This window comes from Pygoscelis adeliae, unplaced genomic scaffold (genome assembly GCF_000699105.1).
Source record: "Pygoscelis adeliae isolate BGI_AS28 unplaced genomic scaffold, ASM69910v1 Scaffold19, whole genome shotgun sequence".
Classification (NCBI taxonomy): domain Eukaryota; kingdom Metazoa; phylum Chordata; class Aves; order Sphenisciformes; family Spheniscidae; genus Pygoscelis; species Pygoscelis adeliae.
The window spans coordinates 376,061-398,334 of NW_008825533.1; the positions used below are offsets into that span (position 1 = coordinate 376,061).

The following is a 22,274-nucleotide window of genomic DNA, read 5'->3' on the forward strand; positions in this document are numbered from 1 at the left end:
GCATGTCCACCAGCGGGCAGTCCCGTATTGCTGAGGGAGGAAGAGAGGAGGGAGATATTCACTTTGTCTCTGGATCTGGGTCCATTTCTCTTGTGGAGTACAACTGAAAGCAAGTGAAGAAAGGGGCATGACTTTTTGCCTTGTGGTAAGGGCATTCAGGGGAAGCAGGATCCTACAGTTCCCTGTTCTCAGGATAATTTTCTTCTTGTCCATTGCCTGGTGTAAAAGGCATGTAGGCAAGAAGAGTTTCATAACACTGAGTTAAAATTTCTCTCTGGGTAGTTCAGTCCATAAACATATCACACATGAATTTTCAAGGCAGAACTTAACAGAAAATTAAGCCAATGTTAAACAACACACAGTTGAAAATACTGAGAACTTGAACTTGCTAAGAAGAAGTTAGTCATGAGGTTTGAGATCGGGGTGGTTGAATTTTGACTCCACAAGAAGTTATCACTGCAGCCTTCAGAAGACAACTGGTCTCTGTTGTAAGCAAGATCAGTCTTTGTATCTCTGTCCCTTTTGCTATCTGAATTTTTCCCCTTTATTTGTGCCTATCTGAAATGACAGTCCTAATAATACCAAACTATGGACACCACTGTGAAGGATATTCTCAGGACCCTATGTCATTTGGGGGATTTTCTTAATCTACTTTTCTGCATAGGTCTCTAAATTTCTTGGGGAAATTTTCCAGGAACTTAGACGTGGCTTTTTTTTGTTCTAGTGATCTTTTCTTGAACAAAATATCAACAAGTGACAAAAAAATTTCTGAAATTTAGTTGCTAAACATAGAGTGTTGTACACTACTGTGGTTACCTCATTGTTCTGATGTTTTTCTACTTCACTGGAAGCTGCTTTTATTTGCTTTACATTGTGTCTAGCAGAACAACTTGGAGTTGCATAATTAGTTACTTAACCATTGGGTCTTTTACCAAAGATACATAACAAAGAAGTGAAAATAATAGTTTTAGACTATTGCATAAGATTTTTCTTGCCAACTTAATTAAACAAAATAGAACAGTTCAAGGATTAAATTTTGCCTGCGTCATGATTTAGACTTTTTTCCTTGAGTTCGTCTGTCTTTTTGACAAACGGGACAGCTTTGGCAACTTCTTCGGTGTCACTGTTCATTTGAGGCTAGCCTAAGACATTTCTGACCCTTCTCTCAGGTTTTTGTTTTGAATTGCTAAATGACATTTTGTGTAGCCCTTTGAAGATACTTTGTTGTAGTATCTCAGGTGTCTTAGGTAAAAATTCTAGGAGGTATTGAGAACATTCCCACTACCCTTAAATTGAAAACAGGTCTGGGAACATCCTGTTCTGTGTCATATGTTGGCATTTGCGAAATGGAAATATTTAATTGCTTTCCGGAGGGTCTCATCCTCATGAGTAGCTATGGTAATCCATGTTTTAGCTGAGACAAAGTAGTTGAGGTTTTTTTCTTTTGTCCTTTTTTTTCATCCCCTTTTCTTAGATTGATGCATACAAAATCTAATTTTGGATTGCTTTTGTGACTTTTTGCCAAATACATGTTTGCAGCCATCAAAATCTCTTCCATGTTTTATTTATTTTACAAGTTATAAACAGACTGTTGAAAAAATAACATGATCTCACTGCACCCCATGTCCCACTCTAGATAAATAGATATTTTATTTGGATGCAAGTTCATAATTAAAGGATTTTCTGCTGTGGCATTGTCCATTGTTTCTTGGAAGATTTCACTGTGGCTGGGATGCTACTGCTAATCTTTTGGGGGGTACTGTGTACACTCCTCGAGAGCTGACAGGGTCTTGCATGCTGCAGCTAGATGCTGCATTGCTTATGTTCCTGTCCGTAGTGCCCTCTCCTCATTTGAGAGAGGTGGTTTTGTGAGCTTGCAATGGGAGGTGCAATTCAATATATTTTAATGGGACTCCATTATGAGCTCCATTTGCATACCTACTCTTCATCTATTTCTATTTTATTTGAATTCTCAGTGTTTTGAGTTCTCAGTAATATCCAGGGTGGCAGAGTAAGGTTTCCTTCTTCTGAGTTACATTTCTGGGCTGGAGGATTTGTTCTTGGCAAATCCTAATTCCTCCGTCAGTGACTGCATGTGGAAGTCCTGTTTTGGGCTTTGTTCCAGAACCCAGTCTCTTAGGAAAAAATCTGTTTCACCCTCAATACACTGAGGTGGACTTTTCACCCTCTCTTACAAATTCTTCTATGGTTTTAATTCTTTTTGGCATTTAACTCAAAAGCATTTATGCTTCTTTTCTTTATATGGATGCAGTACTAATCAAATTTCTTGGCCTTTTCTACTTTAGCTCATTGGAAAGTCTTAAAGTAAGTGGTTCAGGCTGTAGTTTCATGTATGCTGTAGTCCTGCATAAACCCACATTGCCGCTGAAGGAAGCAGCTGTCATTCTCATAAGTCAGCCATTCATTCCCACACCTTTACCAACCCTTCTCTCATGCAGGCACAAGTGGGAACTTAATTGGGAAACTGATTTGCCCTAAAAGTAATTATGTTTTGTTTATCTTTTGCCAGCTTAGTTTTAATCCTTCTCATTCCTCCGGGTCTGTTCACTGCACATCCATGTAACACACCTGTGTTCACTGCACAAGGGAGAGGGAAGTGTGTGGGTGGGATGTGGGAGAGCACAAGTGCTATGTGGGAGGGAAAGTGGGAGTGCTTCTTTCAGCTAGGTCGCTGTTTGAAGTGCATGAGCAACCACTGCCCTCCAACTGGCAATTTAAAAAAAAAAAAAAAGCCTTGCTCTCAGGTTTGTTGGCACACTTCACTTGCTGGTGCAGGGTGCATTTCACATAGTATTTTGCAGGCAGTTCAGAGCTCAGTATGGTAGCTCAGAGCTGCCTGGAAGCTCAGGGCAAATGCCTTGCTAGTAATGCCTTGCTGTTGGAGAAACTGTATTAGCTGAGGCTTGGTGCTATAATAACCAAAATTTTGTATTTTCCAGTTGACTGGGAATGAGGCAGAGAGAATTTGAGTAATGTTCAAAACATGGGCAAAGCAATCTCATATCTGCCTTCCAAATAACGTCTGGCTAGATCCACAGAACAAAGTGGTAGGGGTTGCCAGAGCCGGTAGCTTGATAGAGGTGAGGCTGCCGCTGCTCCCCATACCCAGGTTGAACCAGAAGTGAGCCTGGGCATGTATTTCCAACTCAAATGAACACCCATATGTACATACAAACACAGCTGGCTGCACAGATCAGCACAGACAGACGCATTCAGCACTCTCACAGGCACAGACAGCACCAGCAGCCTCATCCTGTTCCCCTCTCTGATTGATCAGTATGAAGGTATGTTAGTGGAAAAATACATACAGTACATATATACAGTATGGGTCCCCCCCAATAAATAGCCTAGCCATGCAGTCTGTCCAAGTGCTGGCCATGGATCCTTCATCTCCCCAGTTGCTGGCACCTGGAAATACAAGCCCCTAGTGCCCACAGACCCTCTCCAGTTGCTGGTACTCAGACCCCCTCACTCGCAGATAAGCTTGCATCCCCGCCCCAGCACACTGTGGATCCATCCCCCAGTACCTGGTCTGAGACACTTAGCTTACGCCAGTAACTGGCCCTGGACCCCATGGACTTCCAGGCATCTCACACACCCACATATGCATTGTGGATCCCCCATTAATTGGTGCACAGGTCCCCTTGACCCTGCACATATGAACACATATGTAGACCCAAACACTATGGATCCCTCCCGTAACTGCCTTGCACACTCAGACTAACTGGTAACTAGCTCTCGGATGTTCTCACCTCCATCTGTCACAGGCACATACACATGTGCAAATAAGTTTTTCAATCAACCACCCAACCACACGGTCTTCCTGGTAGCTGGGTTGGATCTCCTGTGCCCTCCAGTACCCAAATCACAGCGTCTCTTATGATCCAACCTAGACTGACTGCATCTTCAACACCTGTCTTCCCAGCAACTAATCACTAGCTAGCCAGGCTTGACAGTGGCTAGTGATCACACACTGACATACACACCCAGATGATATGCACACACTCCCACCTCTCCAGTGGCACTGCAGGGACCTATGGCCCCTGGTCCCAACTCCAGTAGCTGGCAGTTAGAGCTCCATGGATGCATATACGGAGTCCCCTCACCCAGAAAAGTAATGAGTTTAATGAGAGGACAGGATGGACTGTCCTGAGCAGGTGCAGAGCATGGCCAGACAAGTGTACTGATCAACCTGGTTACATGTGACCCTTTATCCCCTTTTATCCTCTTATCTCTGTGTTTTGCCAAGCTTGCTCTTCCTCAAACCTCCTTGATCCCTCCTTTTCCCTGCCTTTGGTTCCTCCCTTAAACATCCCATAACAAGCCTTGTACAATCCCAAAATGGTCTTCCCTGTATCCCATAATAAGTTTCACTCCCCTGTAGCTGGTAACCCTTCTCAGCCTGAAAGGTGATCTGGAGAGCCTTTCCACTGACTCGTCTTGATGGGTTTCACCTGCCGGCTGATGAGGCTGGTGGCTCTCCTGTTGTAGGCCTGGGAGGAGCTGGGGTGGGGTAGGGGGCTTGTTTCTCTGACTGGGTTTCCCTGCCTGACATTGTGGCCCTTCCTGTTTGTGGAGATGAACCTTTCATGGGCTGATCTTGTGATAGCCTTGGCAGCAGCCAGGTCAGGGGGCTCGTTTCTCTCAATTAGGTTATTTGGGTTACAGCAGCTACCATCATTCCTCTGTGCTCCCTTGTGCTGGTTAAGATCAGCCTTTTATCACACACCCTAATATTGCCTACCAGAGGTGACCGTACCTCCTGTGCTCCTTGCACCATCACTTCATAGAAATCTGTTTTATCCCCTAGAAGGGCTATGTTCCTGGAGCAGACATCTCAGTGCTGTTGCAAAGGGCTCCTTAAGGCCCTCAAGGGGGCTTGTAGGCCTTGGCAGACAGCACTTTAGATAGCTTAGACGCGAAACTTCAAAAGCAGTGATGGTTATTCTGGTAATTATGTCTGTCCAGATGATTGGCGTGGTCGTTGTTTTCTAAGGGAACATTTGAAATCCCCCCAGTCACTATCACTGTCTCTCTGGAGATAGTAGCTCTAAGTTCATAACAACTCTGTGAAGCCTCAGCTCGCGCAGCGAGGAGTGTCCCTTCCATTGTATTTGGTCTGGACTTCATAGCTGCTGTTGAATTCTGTCCCAGTTTTGCATAATGGGGTATAGTGCCTGTCTGGTCCAGTTTGTTCGTAGATGAATTCCTATAGTCAGATTTTCCTGGATAAACGAGTGCTAGGACAATTGAAACAGCTGCTTTTAGTATGAGTTTTAAGTGAGTCTGATGAGTAACATTTTGGTTGATGAGGTGTGTTTTCAGGGTTGTCTCATTCTTGCATAAGAGGGTAGCATTCCCCTCCCCACACAGCCATGGTCCAAGAGTAAACCATTCTCCAACTGACATGATTTGGGTGCATGAAACCTCCTGTGGTTGTTGGGTCGACCCTTCCAAAAGAGTTTGTATTCCAGTTGTATTTCCCTGTCTCAATTAAAAGGATCTTGTACTAAAAATCATGAGCCATTTGGGGTGTGGACTTCTCATGCTTCCCCGTGTATCAGACAGTCCTACACCCACCCATGCACCTACCCTCCTATCCTGGTTGCTTTAGTTGTTCACCAGTCCAAGTGCCGTTTCCCACCTGTTTGTCTGGAAACTCCCCTTTTACAGCCTTTCTAAACAGTTGTCAATGTGTGTCTGAAAGCCCATCTTAATTTTTATCTTCTGATAAGCCTCAGACCTGTAACCCTCGCAGCCATAGGTGTCTCTTGATATCCCATATCATACAGGAGTTGGTTAAAGGCTAATGGTACTTGTGTACAGGTGGTCTCCCAAGTCACCTTGGTTAGAGTCATAGGGATGGATTGCATAAGTTCTATTGCAGCTTCTACTGTTTCCATCCCTAGTGTGGCTGTTAATGTGCCATTAGACTTTAAAACCTGTCTGGAGGCTATTCCTCCTCTGTTAAGGAGTCCTATAGCTGCTTGAAGGTGGTTAGCATGGGCAGATGTAGGCAATTTCTTTTGCATTGCAGACCCCCAGAGCCATATTGCCTGGTTTTCATAAAGAGTTGATTACATTGTGCATTTTGCATTTCAAAAGGGTGATTTGATATGACCATAAATAGTTCTGGCCAGGTTCAATGCCTGGTGCTTTTAAAGCTGCCTGAGCAGCTCTAGTACAATTAGCGTAGAATGATCCAATGAACTGTAAGTCTGGTCTGAATTCAGTACAAAAATAAATTCTATTTGCTAGTAGCACTACTGAAGCCTTTATCTTGGTCTGCTACTACAGCGAGGAGACCCTAATAATGAGGCACTGGTTAAACGTTCTCCAGTTTTCCTACATTTTCTGAGCATGCCAACTCTCATGGGGCCTAAATGATGCACCATTTTTCTCAGGACTCACTTCATTTCTTCCTGTCTCCATGTGGTAGGTAGTGGTCAATCAGAGCTTAAGGTTCTTGAAATATCTGGTTTGAGTCCTGTCTCTACAAACGATAATAGGAAATAGGTATAGCCTCAGCTTTCAGGATGCTCTGTCTTTAAGTCTTACTACATATTATTATAAATTTATAGAATTGCTTCTCTCAATAAAACTTTAATACAAATTCATAGAAAGCTGTGTTTCACAGCAGTTGCTTCTTTCTATTAAACGATATCCAAGCCAGAGAGCTAGATCTAGCTGGCTGCTTACAAGTTGTTACCTGAATTTTTCATCTTCCTTTGACATTTGAACACTTTGGTACAATTTTCTGTAATAAAGGATTTTGTATACATGTGTAATCAATTCAGTATTGAAACCCTGCCCTCTTCGAAGGCTCCTGGGCATTATGCTGGCTATACAGGTTAGCACTTTAGGCATGATGATCTTCAACTCATACATACGGAGAGTTGCATGAAAAGGGCTGTTGGAAGTACATGAAGTTTATTACCAAATCCTATGCTTTTCCTTTCCCAGAGCAAGTAGCAGTTTTGAGAAGGAAAATGGATAGCCTGTTCTAAGTTACTGTAGGTGTACGTAGGCTATTCTAATTAACTCCTCTTCATACTGCTAATTATGGGAGTGAAGGAAATGTTATTTTGTTTCCAGGCTGAGACTGACATTTTAGACAGCCAAAGCCACTAACTAGGCAAAACACTCTAAGTACATCTCAAAAGAACAAAAACTTTTCAATCCTCCATAGCAAAGTTCTTGTTCCCTAGTAAAGCAAGACTGTGGAAGTCTGGCTTAATGCATTTAAAGAAGCTGAAAAATCCAGATAAAGTTTCTTCCCCTAAAGGAGAAAAATAAAAATAAAAAAAAAAGTGGAAGAAAAACATTGTATGTAATAGTATTCTGAATCTTACGTCAGCTCTGACTGCAACTGCTGTTCACCCTTTGTGACGCTGTGTCCTATTTTCCTCAGTCTTGAATAAAAGCAAAGCCAAATCTGTCAAATTCTGTATTGGAAACCTTTGGTAGCAAAAGTTTAAGAAAATTTTGAAAAGGATAAATAGAAAAAAGGTCTTGTCACCTATCTAGATCTGGTTTTACGTAGAAAAGACTACTTTTCTTATTAAATGTAAATCAAAGTGGTGCTGCAAGCACTAAGGAATGCATTTTCTTACATATGTTACAAATGTTTTTATCTTCCTAACCCTCTCATCATCATAAAAGAACAAATGCTAACTATGTTTCTAACTCAGACACTTTTTATCATGTGCAAATGCCTGTTAGGGTGCAAAGAGATTAAGTACTGTGGTTTCTGAAAAAACAGGATTCTTGCAAAACAAAAAAGATTTTTATTGAACAATTTTAAAGAACTAAATCTCATACTTTATTACTGTTTATTCTGCAGTTAAGATATATGGATTGCTTCGTGACAGATTTTTTTATGTATCTTGTTTTACTTGTTGGAAAAGGTGCTCTGGGCTTTTTTTTTTGCTATTTATTGTTTACTGTTGCAGTAGTTAAAATATAAAAATAAATGCAATAGAATTAAATTCACTTTTTATTCTTTTTATAATCCATTCAAGGAGGAAAAACTTTTGCTTTATGATAGCTGTGGGAGCTCATTCGAATTATTTTAAATCTAAGCTTGCTTTCCAGGTTAGGTGTTGAATTTAATAGCTGTACTTAATGTTGGCCCCCTCCAGTATATAACTGCACTAATACTGATTGAAATGGCAGTAAATATATTAAAAAAAAACATTAACTGGAGAGGATGCACATTATTACATTTTCTAAAAATGTTAATTTTTTTATGAGTGCTGTAACAAGTAGAAAGAAATTCAGAAGGAAAAGATGTGCAATCCAAAAATCCCTTCTGTCAAATCCTGTGCTAACTTGACAGCAGAAAAAGATATGATAGTCAGCATTTTCAGTGATAGATCATAAAATAGTAAGAGATCCCTTGTCAAAGATTTAGGGCTTCGTTCTGCCATGTTTTGTGCAGTTTGGTCTTTATCTTGTAAAATTATTTAACTCTTAGAGGAACAAGCTTCCTGAAACCTAGGTAAAGAGGCAGTATGTGTCTGTAGATTTTGCTGAATCAAGGCCAGCAAACAAGCACTTCGTAGGACTCTGCCTCTTCTGCATGTTTAAATTATCTATGTGAGAGAGACTGAATCACATGAAAGAACAGTCTGATGAAGATGTTGCATAGGAAGAAACTGATTTCTCCTTTACCGGAAGTTGTGAACAGTACTTCCAGTATGATGCTCATCACTGCTCTGGTTGTGACATCTAATTGCACTAGGGATGCTGTCCCTTTTCAGGAAAATACAAATCAATGGCAGTTTGCCACCCAAGAGCTAAAAGAAAGGACTGACACCATAGTTCCTGTTACTAATTAGAATAAATGCATTTATTTGAGTAATCTCAAACTGGGCTAAACAATAAAATAGGTGTTAGCAAACTAAAATAACAGTTATGATGAGAATTCTTCCATAAAGGGATCTGACTGGTGGAGAGAATTAGAAGTAGTTCTGATGAAGTGCCAGATGCTCCCCCTGAGTTGTCCCAAAAGATGGGGAAAAAAGCAGCCCTTAAAATAACTAAAATAAATTAAATTAATAGAATTCTTGGGCTTAGCCTGAGAATTAGAAGCTCATAAAAAGATCGGTGCAATTATCTTGCTCTCGGTAACTGGATACTGGGAAACTGGGTGCTGCTGGTGCCTGTGTCTACAAAGGATATTGAACGCTATCGGTTTGGATGATTTGTGATCAAGCTATTCATTATATATTAAGCCAAACAAACACAGTTTTGCAGTTTCTTGTCATTGGTGTAATGTTTATTCTGTCAGTATCTCATAAGGGGCTACGGAAGACAATATTTGGCTATTTTTAGTAACATAAATGTTTTCCCTTTTAGTTATTCAGATATTCTGATTGAAAGGGAGGTGTTAATGCAGAAGTACATTCATCTCGTCCAGATTGTAGAGACCGAAAAGATTGCAGCCAATCAGCTTCGACATCAGCTTGAAGATCAAGACACAGAAATTGAAAGACTTAAATCTGAGGTATGTGCCAGAGTCATCAAGCAATCATTGAATTGTAACATTTTTCTGTGTGCATTGCAATAATATTCAATATTTCTGTAATATTTGTGAAAATAACAGAACCCAGTAAGGTTAATATGTAATAGTCTCCATATGAACCCTTGGCAAAATATTTTTCTTAGGTATATTGGGGACTATTAAACTGATTGGATTACTTCTTTGTCAGAGACACGTTGCTTTGCAGTATGGGTCCCATTGATTGTATTATTTCCTACCTATCTTCACATGAGGAGTTTGATCCTTGACACATTGTCTTTGGTTGTGACAGTACTGTGGACTATTCCAAACTGCTCTATTTCACCGAATGTTAAAAAATCTTATTGCAGTCCTGAGCTGATAAGGTCTGAAAGGCTCACTTGGTTCTGAGAGGAGAACTAGCTCTCTTCTGGTCCTTCCTCCATCTGGATCAAGAGCCTTGCTGGTTTTCGGAGAACTGTGTTCACATCCCTGTGACCAAATATGTGCTTGTCATTCTGTGCAGCTTTAACAGGCTTGAAGAAGGGGAAAATATTTTTCTGTTAGTTCTGTAACTAAGAGTTTCATTAACTTGAGAAAGCATTTAATGAATGGTTGTTTTTGTCAGATTATAGCTCTCAATAAAACAAAAGAAAGAATGCGACCTTATCAAGGCAACCAGGAAGATGAGGATCCAGATATTAAAAAAATTAAAAAGGTAAACATGCAGTCTTCTGTGCTTAAGAGGAGAAGGGTAGGGTGCGGGGTGTACTTCTGTATTTTAGTCTGTCTAGTTTTGTCTTCATTTATTTTTATTAAGTACAGTCAAATAGCAAGATTCCTTTTGCCCTGCCACTACTTAAACCTCTTAAATTACATCAGCTTCCTATGTTTCAGTGCTGCATTTATCCCATGGTGTATTTGTTACTTAAGTAATTTTTACTTGCAAGGTATATATTCAGTTTCTTTAAAAAGTTGCACATTTCATTCAACTGCTTGTAAAGATTGAAATTAAGTCATGGGCTATGTCCTGTGGGAATCAAGTGTATAGTGACTTTATACTCCTTTCTTATAAAAATGCTTATAAAGATATAAGAGAATGACTTATATTCTGTCACTGGAGCTGGAATACAAATATCGAAAATGCAGAGAGCAGTCTTGGTTTAGGTTGTCAGCCGGTCTGCATGATGGTCATTGTTCCAGGATACTATGGCCAATGTTTTTAATAACAGGGACAGAAGTGTCCCCATCTGTATGGCATTTACATGTGCAGCTTTTCGTAATATTGCTTAAGGCTGGATATAACCAGCCTCCAGAACTGTGCCCATTGCTGACTCCCACAAATCCTAATGCACGAGCATGAATGGAATTCATGCTTGAAGATGTGGTCCTGTATGTGTCACCCTTATTCTCACAGTGTTCAGTCTCTTAAATTGCATAATATCCTTTACGGTATGTGGACTTAGTTTCTGACTTTTTCTGGGTCACACAGTCTGAGTCAGGATCGGCACTGAGCTGGTACCCTTGTGTGAATTTTCCTTTTTGTGTAGATTAAACATTGTAATAGAAACTGGAAATGTCTCTTTTAGTAGAAGGAGAGCTCTGATTCTGTATATAATTCACTGCATTCTACATCTTGATTGTTTTGACAATTGGGCCCTTTTTTTGAAGTTGTTTATTCAGAGTAAACTGCTACCAGTAAGATTTTTGCGTTTCTCTTTCAAGATGAATGATCTTCACATCAAGATCAGGGCAAAGACATACTGAAATTTTCTGTGACCAGATATAGACCTTTTCTGTAATCTTTAATCCACTTGTGACTTCAACAGATATTACGCTTAAGTAGATTTTTCCATGACATAGAGATACTTTTTAAAAATGCCAAAAGTCTGCCTTTTCTGGATAGTAGTATTGCTGGCCCAGGTGCCTGATACTAAGCAGTATATTGATACCTAGCTTTAAATACACATGCTAAGTGGTAGCTATTCAAAACAGAAAGCAAACTGAGTTTAACAACTATTTTAGAATTACATCAATAATGATATCGAGTCTGTCTTGAAATGTGTTACCTGGAAGCACTGTGCAATACTTTTGGGGGTATAAGAGAAATGTGTAAGGGGAGGTAAAAGGAGTTAAAAAACCTGCACAATGGATAGCACAGTTGTGTTGATAGGAAGAGTGTATACAAAGGTACAACATTTGAGCTTGTAGTAAAAGGTGCCTTGATATGTATGTGATACCTTTTCAGTCTGTTTCCTGGCAACAAATATGACCAAGGGATTGTGGAAATTTCATTAACAAACAGAAATCTAAAAAAATATAATTCGGGAACAATTAGATCAATAAGGGCAACAGACTTCTTTTTTTTCTTTTAAACAGAGGCATTTCATTTAAAGGGTTATTTCTACAATGAAGAGGTTATGATAAGTCATGTAATGTTTTTTCTCATTCTTCTTTTCTGCTTGGTCTATTTTTAGGTCCAGAGCTTTATGCGGGGCTGGTTATGTAGAAGAAAATGGAAAACTATTGTCCAAGATTATATTTGTTCTCCCCATGCAGAAAGTATGAGAAAAAGGAATCAGATAGTTTTTAACATGGTGGAGGCTGAATCTGAATACGTGCATCAACTTTATGTTCTTGTGAACTGTTTTCTGCGGCCCTTAAGAATGGCTGCAAGTTCAAAGAAGCCACCTATCAGTCACGATGATGTTAGTAGCATTTTCCTCAACAGGTATGGGGGTTTTTGTTTGCTTTTTAGGGGTTTCTCTGACCGCTTCTCCCCATTCTGCTTCAGTTTACAGAGGTCTGGCACTTGTTTTTTCCTCTGATGTAAGTAATGTCACTGAGGTAAACCATGTTTCCAGGGGTAAAAGTCAAGGTGCTGTTGGTGATGGTGTTTGAAACCAGCTAGACCGCTTTGCCTCCTTACATTCTATTTCTTCCTCTGCTAAAGGAAGAAAAGGACAAATCGTGCCTCTTGGGGCAGTTCTCATAATTTTCTGTCACCTTTCCTGTTTCTTTTTCTCTTAAGAGAGCAAAATTGGACTTAGTGGCCTCATATGATCCAGATAAGATCCTGAGGATGAGTACGTCAAATCTTCTAACTTCTGTTGTCCTGCCTAAGGAGCCTCCTTCCCTTTCACTTGTCTTCATATCCTACAAAAATGAATTGTTCTTTTCATTAAGCATCCAAGTACTGTTGTAATGAGTATGTACAAATACGCCAGCAGACATCTGACATTTGATACAGGATTGGGATTGCATCCAAGTCTGCCCCAGACTTCTAAGAAATAGAACATGTTCCTTTAGTTATGAGACAGGTTTCTCTGTCATAGCTCATTCATGATCACTGCACTCTTTACTTACAACTGGGATGTCCCCTACTTCTGTTGACCTCACAAGCTAAAAAACAATATTAAAGTTCATGTTACAGAAAAGTTGTAAGCTTTAAATCTTAAGCAGCCTCAAGCAAGAAAGTAGATGACTACAACTGGCTTGAGGTTTCTGCATCTTACTGGTCCTCTCAAACTACTGAATGCGTTGTCAAGGATATTCTTGGAAAGCCTATTCATTAAACTGTGTGGAACATGTTATTTAATAGATTCTTTTATTTAAAAGAACTGAACAGTTAGAATATGCTTTCTACACCAAATACTATATATTTTTTAGACATACTACACTAAAAATTTTAAACAATGCAATAAAAGGAAGCACTTCCATAATAATAACTATGTTCTGTTTTATCTAGCAAAGTGCAAAACATACTACTAAGCAGGAAGAGATGTTTCTCTGTGAATTATTAATCAGAAAATAAAACCTGAATTGTCTTTTTGTTTCTTTAAATACTTGTTTTTCAGTGAAACAATCATGTTTCTTCATGAGATATTTCACCAAGGCTTAAAAGCAAGAATAGCTAATTGGCCTACCTTAATCCTAGGTAAGTTACTATATTTTCTCTAGGGGTACAATTTTCATATTTATTTTTGAAATTACAGTAAGGTCTTTTTTCTTTTTAAGACAGGACTTTTTTAAGTCCTTTTTTAACAGAACGCATTCCCAGAACTAACACCACAAGATCTGATGTAGTGGGAGTCCCACATGGGCAGTAATGACTGTCTTCCAGTCTGTATATGAGAATGCCTCTGCCCTAAGCATTGATTAGACATGGGCCCCTGAATTTTCAGTGATATTGTCTAATTATTAGCTAATCAGAACAACCATGTTTTGGCAGGTGAAAGAGCTGAGTTTAATGTTTCTAACATCTCAGTATATTGGAAACAGAACTGGTTATAGTAATTCACTTCCATAAAACATAGTAGTTTCTTTAAAAATATATTTCAAGAGATGGGTAGCTGGAAAAAAAAAAGCATTTTTTGACTTTTTCTAGCTGACTTATTTGACATTCTGCTGCCAATGCTGAACATATATCAAGAATTTGTTCGGAATCATCAATATAGTCTACAAGTACTGGCAAACTGTAAGCAAAACAGAGATTTTGACAAACTTTTGAAGCAATATGAAGCCAACCCAGCATGTGAGGGGCGAATGCTGGAGACTTTCCTTACTTACCCCATGTTTCAGGTAGTCTCTGTATATTTTTTGTGACTATTGTTTTTAATGATTGGTTGATTCATTTTGTGTTACTGACATTGCGATTGATTGAAGATTCTTCTTGCTTAACTAAAAATACTCTTATGCAAATTAATTTAGTTTTAATTTATTTCATTATTATACTGAAACTCTGCCTGTAGAAATCTTTGCTCCAATTATACTGATTCATCTCTATTCAGAATCTTATGTATGTTGAACGGGAATGTGGGATGAGAACTAGTGCCAAAAGAAAAAAAGCTGAGAAACAATTACTCCACTTCTGCCTGCTGCAGGATTATGAAGCAGTCCAGACAGGGATAATATACCTGGTATAGCAAGTTAGAGCAGCCACAGGCATTTTACTAGGAATACATTTTGAAACTTTCCTTCCACTTTGTTTTCCAGCGTCTTGATGTTTAGAAAATGAAAAATACATAGCAGAAGTTTTGAAAACTTTATTTATCCTTCCGGTATTTTGTCTTGAACTGCCTGAATTAATTATTTGTGGCTATTTTAAGAGTTCTGTGAAACACTGGTCTGATGATTTTGTGTCTTTTACATTTAACCTAACATTTTACTCATCAAGAGAGTAGTCAACCCCCTCAGTTTGTTCAGTTACTGGCAAACCAAGTAGAGTGAAAAAAAAAAAAAGGGGTGTCAGTGACACTTGCGTTAGTGCTAGTTATTCATATTAGCCTAAAGGGCGGTTAGCACCTGTAACAACACAGTTTTTTAGCTTTGAGCTTGTATATTGTAAAGTGTTGGGATTTTTTCGTTGAGCAGAAACAAGGTCATGGGATCTTAGAAGGGAGAGGGAGGGTCTTATTCATATGTGGTGGAGGATGTCATCGCTGATGACATTTCACTTCAGCATACTAAGTCATGTATCCTCCTAAATAACTTTTATTCTGTAAAGACAAGTTATACTGCAGTATCACTTGGTTCTGGTTAAAAGCCCTGAAACTGCTTTAAGTAATAATAAATGGATCAGGATCCTTGTGCTACCCTGTGGCCTTTAGTAGTCAAATACTGCGTATTCTTCAATGTTCATTAGTGCAATGTGAATTTTGTCTAAATGCAAACAGGTCAGCTGGCATTTTCAAAGTCACAAGAAATTTAGATGCACATATCCTATTAAAATTGGGGGAACGTATGTATGGATCTCCAAGGGAGTTTTGAAAGTTTTCTCTATTGGCACTTGGATAGCAGCATGAAACAATGAAATTTAATGTCGTATTTGTGGCTGCCTCTGATCTGATCTTTTCCTTAAAATGTAATAAATGGATCTTGTGCTTCCTCAGACTGAAAACATACATATGCATACGCAGTCTCTATAACCCAAACATTCAGTATTTTTGGCAGTAGTTATATTTAGAATGTATGTATAATAATTTAGCTGTGGATATTCATTTCAAAAAGACTATGTTTGCAAAACTTTTCTGACCAAGGTAATGGCTAATATTTAATAAAAAGTTGTCTTGGAATTATTCCTTTAAGGATTTACTGTTTTTATACCTAATTTGTTTTAAGATTCCTAGATATATTATAACACTCCATGAACTTCTGGCTCACACACCACATGAACATGTTGAGCGAAAAAGCCTTGAATTTGCTAAATCTAAACTAGAAGAACTTTCAAGGTAAGATTTTTCTGCCTTTTGTTTGATAATCTTGAATCAAAGGTTTTGAAATGAAAAATCTATTTTCTTTATTTTAGTTTGGTTTTGTTCTTTTTTAAAAAATTCTTTTAAAGAAAAGGATCAAAACCAAAACAAAATGAAGATCATGAAAAAAACCAAAAATACCCCAATCTAATATTTTGACTCTTCTATTTTTTTGGGGGCTAACATAAATCTACAAGTGTCTCCTTGTATTTTGGGTAGGGGAGAATAGGAGTTGCTATAGGAACCACCTGCTCCTGGGTTATGAGCAAAGCAATCTTCTTTACATAGAGAAATACATATTTTTTTTCACAGTTTAAAGATAAAGAGCATTTCCAATACACTGTAACAACAGGAATCAATCAGGGTCCTGAAAAATACTGAGTTCTCAATCTGTGTTATAGTTTACGTGCGTTAATGAAATAACTGATTTTCACATATGCTTCAAATAATGCCAGATAAACAGGAACTAAAGATATATCTTGAGAACTGGTGCTCCCTGTAGAAACCTGCAAAATTAAGCTCTTCCCTGAACTCCCAGACCATTCTCAGATGTTCCCCTCTGTCAGCCCAGTAAGAAATTTGGCTGTTATCTCTGGGAAACACAGTTTTCTGCTGTGAACAAAGAAATGCTGCGTGAACTCCAGGATATAAATCTTGAGGATCTATCTGGAGTACTCACCAAAGATGTACTTGGAGAATATTTAGTTGTAAAAGAGGGATCGCTTTATAGCTTTTGTTAGTTGCATGCTCTTGACTGCTTGGTTTTCTTATTCTGTTAAGACAAAGTTGCTACCTTGTGCAAACTACCCATTAATTTGGAGCTTTTTTCTTCTGCTGTATCTTCAACAGAGGCAGCTTTCTGAATCAGGTCATGTTGTGCCTCTTCAAGCTCTAACTTCTTGAAGAGCTGGGCAGGCAATATCTGTTACAGAAATGCCTGTGTTTGACTCCTGCAGTGTTCAGCAAGTTCTGCCCTGTTCTGAGGCCATCTGAAGCGGAAAGAAGTAATGTCTCCTTTCCGCTCAAGCAAAGCAGAGAATTTCTCTGGCCAGGGTCATGTGCACAAGCAGATCAATCAGCTTTGACTTGGCTTCATCTCATAAGTCAGAGTTCATTGCTGATCCAACTAATTCGTCACTGAACATTCAGAATTGGAGGCTGAGACTGATTGATCCTCCTCTGCTCATAAGGCAGGCAGTATAGACCATAAATACAAAACTTTGTGACTTATTTCTATCCCTTTAATGTAGTTCTGAGGGAGGAGGAGCTTTCAGATAGTGCAGTCCGGTCCCAGTTGAAAATATTATACATCACAAGACCAATATAAACTTCTGGGTTGGGTTCAGCCTTGAAAAAATCTGTATTTCTCTGTGTAAGAGGAGGACACCTGTGAAAAAAAGTGGAAGAAAGTAAGTGGTGAGCCATGAAGGCTCTGGTTGTTATAGGAAGCAAGGGGGAAGTGAATGGTACATTCAGGTGTAAACTGAAGCAGAACAGAGTGGGAACCTAAAGTTGAGGGCAGGGACTCTACAGTGTGTAATAACCAATACAAAATGCTAGGAAACGTTTCCATGTTTGTGGCAGCCTAGTCTATTAAGGATCAAGAAGTACTATTCTCTCAGCTGTGAAGGGTTTTTAGCTTGATGCCATCTGTCAGATGTGTTTAGGAATAGTCTAAAAACAAGTCTGGCAAAATTGGTTCCACTGCTGAAAAAATGAAATGATTGCAAGAATTATTTGAAAGGGAAGGAAAAAAGGCAAGAGACTTGCTCTAGAGTGATCATGTACTGCATGTGTACATCTGTTTTCTAGCAGGTGGCAAAGGACATCAGCTACCTTCTGTGTCTACACTGTATAAGTGCAAGTGAAAATGGACACAACAGGTGCAAGATAGATTTCAGGGAATTTAAAGTGCGCTTTGTATTGTGTCTAACAGGGTGATGCATGATGAAGTGAGTGACACAGAAAACATCCGGAAGAATCTAGCCATAGAAAGAACAATAGTAGAAGGCTGTGATATATTACTGGATACCAGCCAAACTTTTATACGCCAAGGTAAGACATTCTTCTTTAAAGCTATCTATATAATCATGAAAAAATTGCATGAAAAGCAGCAGGGTTCATGTTGCCATCATTGGGCAGGTCACTGCACTGGGCACAGCTAACATCCTAAGACTACTCATGGTCCGTGGAGGGTAAGTCACAAAATGCTCTGATGACAACTAATTTTGGGCTGTAGTTGAACGCCACTTCCATGCTGCTTTCTTCAGGAACCATGAAAAACAGCAGCACATGAATGGTAAAACACCCATGGGACAGTAATGTACATACTGCCTGGACTGTGATCTTCAAAGGGATGGAAATTACCTACAGCTCCACAGAGATTGGGGCTGCCTGCCCAGTTAATGTGGCAGTCCCAGGTGATACCAACATTTGGGCAAAAGCACAGGAGGAGCTTGAAGCTTTGTCAGTGGTAAAGTGATTGCTAGTAAAGAAAACAGCTATCAGTTGTTCCTATATTTCTTGGTGCTTTGGAAACATCTCAAATTGATAATGCAAGCATAGATATAATACCTGAACATACTCACTTTGCCTCTTGAGAGATGCATTTTTGGGCTTTAGTAGAAGTTCAGGATAGATATAAAAAGCACTTCTACAAGAAGAAGTTATGAAGAAAAGGCATCCTGTTCTGCCAGGAATGTAGGACTACTTCTAATGTAATAGCAAAACAAGAGAGGAAGAGCCATACTGTATTCTTTTCTGTCTATTCTTGGTGGTTTTGGAAACTCCTTCTATTGAAGCTTAGGTGTAGCAGAGGTGGAATTTGTTGTTAAGTTCCACAAAATAATGATAAAATAACTTTTCCGTTTAAAATAGGTGTCACTTTTTACCAGGAACTGCAAACTGGTTGCAGTTCTTATTTGTTGGGGTTTACTTTAGTGTTAAACCAGCAAACGTGAAAACTTCATAACTGAAGCTTATTTTTCTCCCATTTATATAATAATTTACTGCTGGATCTTTTGCAACAAGTTAGTGGGTTTGTATATAGTAACTACAGATCTGTAGTGTAGCGTTTTTACTAGGTACAAGCTTCTTTATGTCTGAAAAGCGTTAAATGTATTTAGGAAAGGTTAGGAATGTAATTTAGGTGCATACCTTCATGTGACCTTTTCTAAATAGCCTTGGCAGAATATTTGGTGTTTAAATAGAGCCATATACACAGCTGGTAATTTAATAGGCTTTGTATACATTTTGAAATCCATTCTGTGGTGTTTCTGCAGTCATGTGGCCAAACTAACTATGAAACTTTCCATAATAACTTCCAAGATTGTTTGTACAACAGTCACTATTAAATTACTTGATTCTTCATTGAGTATGTGCATTTGTTATAACTGAGGTATTTAAAGAGTTATGAATATGGCTTTGAGAAAAATATAAAGCTGTTGTGTTGCATCCACAGCCAAAAAATTATCAGGCTGTGATTCTCCTAGATTGATTTGTACAGTACACTTTAATTACATTTTAGATTTTTTTTTCAATATGATTACATTTTGTATTTATATATTTATTGGGTTTTTTCCCCTTTAGATTGGCTGGTATTATTTTGTCTGTGTACCAGTATTATTTTTTCTGTGGGAATCAGTCTGAAAAAGTTTACTGTTGGAGTGTTGGACCCAGGTCAAACCCATAGTTTAAGTACATTACATTCAGATTTATTTCTGGGCATACAGTCAAAGGACAGTGGACAAGACTGTATGTTACAGAAGGCTGTATCACAGTGGTATCTTTTGGAATGTCCACTGCATGTGATTTTGTGTAAGTGCAGAAATCTGAATAGATCTAATGAAGTAGCACTGAGCCCATTTTCCTTTCGCATCTGACAGTAGGGTCACTTTGACAGTGATGTCCATCTCCTCTAATTTCAGTTAGGCTCCTATTTGTGTGGATCAGTGTAGACAGGTACAGGAAACCTCTTTTCAGCTTAAAAAAGGAGAGAGGTGCTTTTAACTTTGTTCAGGCTTTTTCTGTGAAGGTTAATTACAACTTTGCCGTATGTTATATACTTTACTTTTCTAAGAAGAGATTGTTTCTGTTGAGCTGTACAAGTTTAGATCATAGGAACTCTCTCTGGCAGTGCTTTGCAATGTAGATTGTGGATTCCCCTTCAGGTTTCTTGGGGTCTCCTTTTCTCTGTCTCTTACTTTGATAAGAGACAGACTTTATTGTCAGGCACACCGTAAGTCACGGCAGACAATGAAGGAACATTTTCTTTAAGAGTCTAAAGGAAACAGGGAGTCGCAATCTGCAACCAAACATTGTCTGACACCCAGACAACCAGGCATCTGGAGGCCCTTTAGATGCCTCTAAACACTCTGTCTGATGTTCCTGCCATCAGCTGCTATGAATTTACCTCTACTGATGAATATATCACAATGACAAAATCATGGAATAGTTAGTTGAGGTTGGAAGGGACTTCTGGAAATTATCCAGTCCAATCTCACCTGCTTAAAGCAGCATCAACTGGAGTAGGTTGCTCCGTACCATGTCCAGCTGGGTTTTGGTTGTTTCCAAGGATGGAGACTCCACAGCCCCTCTGAGTGAGCAACCTGTTCCAGTGTTTGACCATCCTTACAGTAAAATTAAAAGGCCTCCAGAATAGAGAAAGCTAAACTGAATTTGTAAATCAGGTAGTTACATGTAGGCTAAAAAATATTCTTTTTTTAAATACAAATTTTTGTGTTTCTTGGATTGAACAAAGGCTAACAGAGTGACTATTCTGGCAGTATTGAAGTACTGAAAGTGCCTAGGTCTGCAGCTGGATAAAAATTCCTGAGATTACACTGATCGTCCAAACTATACTATTAATGAATGTTCTAAAATTAGCCTCACTTGCTCATTGCAACTGTACCTTGGCCAATCATGACCATTTTTTTCCTTAAGAGGAAATCTGTAGTAGAATGCATGGTGGACAAGTACCCAGTTTCATTAATCACAAAAGCTTGATGGGAATGCATGAGGTCCTTGCTTGATGTCAGCCATGCAGCACCTATAGGAGATGTGTTTTTCTCTGTAAATACTGAGTATCAAAGAGAGATAATGCAGTGTCTCTTCTCTGCATTTAAAAAATATAGTTTCTTTTGATTTACGTTATTAAGTAATAACATTTCATCTCCATACAAGAACACCAGCCCATTTTAGCAGAGCATAATATGGTATTCCTGAAAGCATTCTAATGAAAATAATAATAAAAAAAGGTGAGTTCCAAAGCTATATCTGTATCATATTTATAGATACTATTATTCTAAGGAGCAAAGCAGAAACAAAATGTACAGGTAGAATATTGTTAACCCACATGTGTAGAGAGAATTTCAGGAGAAAAATGACAATTTTGTGATGGGAAGTTGCTCGGGAATTGTTTTGTGCACACTCCTTGGCCTTGCAATGGGAGCTGGGGGGCAATCAGTGTAACAGAAAAGTCACAGTTCCAACACAAGGGAATGATCTCCTTCCTGTCTTTCACAGTTGAGGCAGGTAGACTGTTTTGTCCAGGGGAAATGTAGAACAACTAACAAGTATTTGTGGGTTTTGGTCAGAATTTAAGCGAACCTAAAAATGTTCCAGACCTTTGCAAATTTCTAGGGTAGAACTTTACCCCACTGTTTCGTTGCAGTGACACAAATCACGTTGTACACATTTAGTTTAAATGTGAATTGGCTGTCAAAGAACGCTACACTGTTGTAAATTTACTGGTGTATATTTTGCTATGCCAGACAGTATAAGTTTCAAATATGTTAATAACAAGACTAATTCAATGTATAGAGGGAGCTAAGTGTAGAAGAATGTAGATAAACAATAGCTTTCTCAGTTACCTTAATTTCTCTGTTTGTTAGTTTAAGATTGTGTATGTGAACTTTGAACAAGAGAATTTTTTTGACAGTGTACAGTAAGAATTACTAATCTAATATTTCATGGATAATTCTTTCAGGCTTGCATTGTGTCAAGATGCTGCCGCTAGTTTGAGCTTTGATATAGCTATGCTAGTCCAATATCTTGTTGCCTCTGAAAGAAGCAGGCCAATATCCATTCCCTCACACTTGTTCTGCTGCTGTTACTTCTTTGCATCACCACAGGTGCTTTTTTTAACCTTGCAGTGAGGCATATCAGGGAGCTAAGTCAGCTGCTTCGTTGTAGCATTAGTTTTCTGCTGGTTTAGCTCTATTAACTAGCTGATGTTGGAATAAGATGAGAGCAAGTGTAAGGGTGATAGTAAGGATAGATGTGTGGGAATGAGATCAGGAGGTCTCCTGGCTGTCCTGTCTGGTAACAGCAAGTTGTATCATAAAATCTTTCCCTTCAATATACAGAGCAATTACACTTCACCACCAAATTTGACTCCATATCCAAAATCATAAGTGATACACATGGTGATATCAATCTGGAAAAGTTGGTCAGAGGCTGGTTTTGAGGTATGAAACAGCAGAGGAGCAAAGCTGTCC

The 22,274-nt window shown here is 38.8% G+C and overlaps 1 protein-coding gene across 1 annotated transcript in view; it reads left to right on the forward strand.

The window, feature by feature from the left end:
* The window catches only part of RASGRF2 (Ras protein-specific guanine nucleotide-releasing factor 2), a 171,505-nt gene that overhangs the window by 78,693 nt on the left and 70,538 nt on the right, over positions 1–22,274 (forward strand). Inside the window, exons 4-10 of the mRNA XM_009331784.1 lie at positions 9,382–9,529; positions 10,152–10,241; positions 12,001–12,254; positions 13,381–13,460; positions 13,911–14,104; positions 15,644–15,753; positions 17,714–17,832. Of these exons, the coding sequence (XP_009330059.1) occupies positions 9,382–9,529; positions 10,152–10,241; positions 12,001–12,254; positions 13,381–13,460; positions 13,911–14,104; positions 15,644–15,753; positions 17,714–17,832 (995 nt within the window). The remainder of the gene's footprint in view (positions 1–9,381; positions 9,530–10,151; positions 10,242–12,000; positions 12,255–13,380; positions 13,461–13,910; positions 14,105–15,643; positions 15,754–17,713; positions 17,833–22,274) is intronic.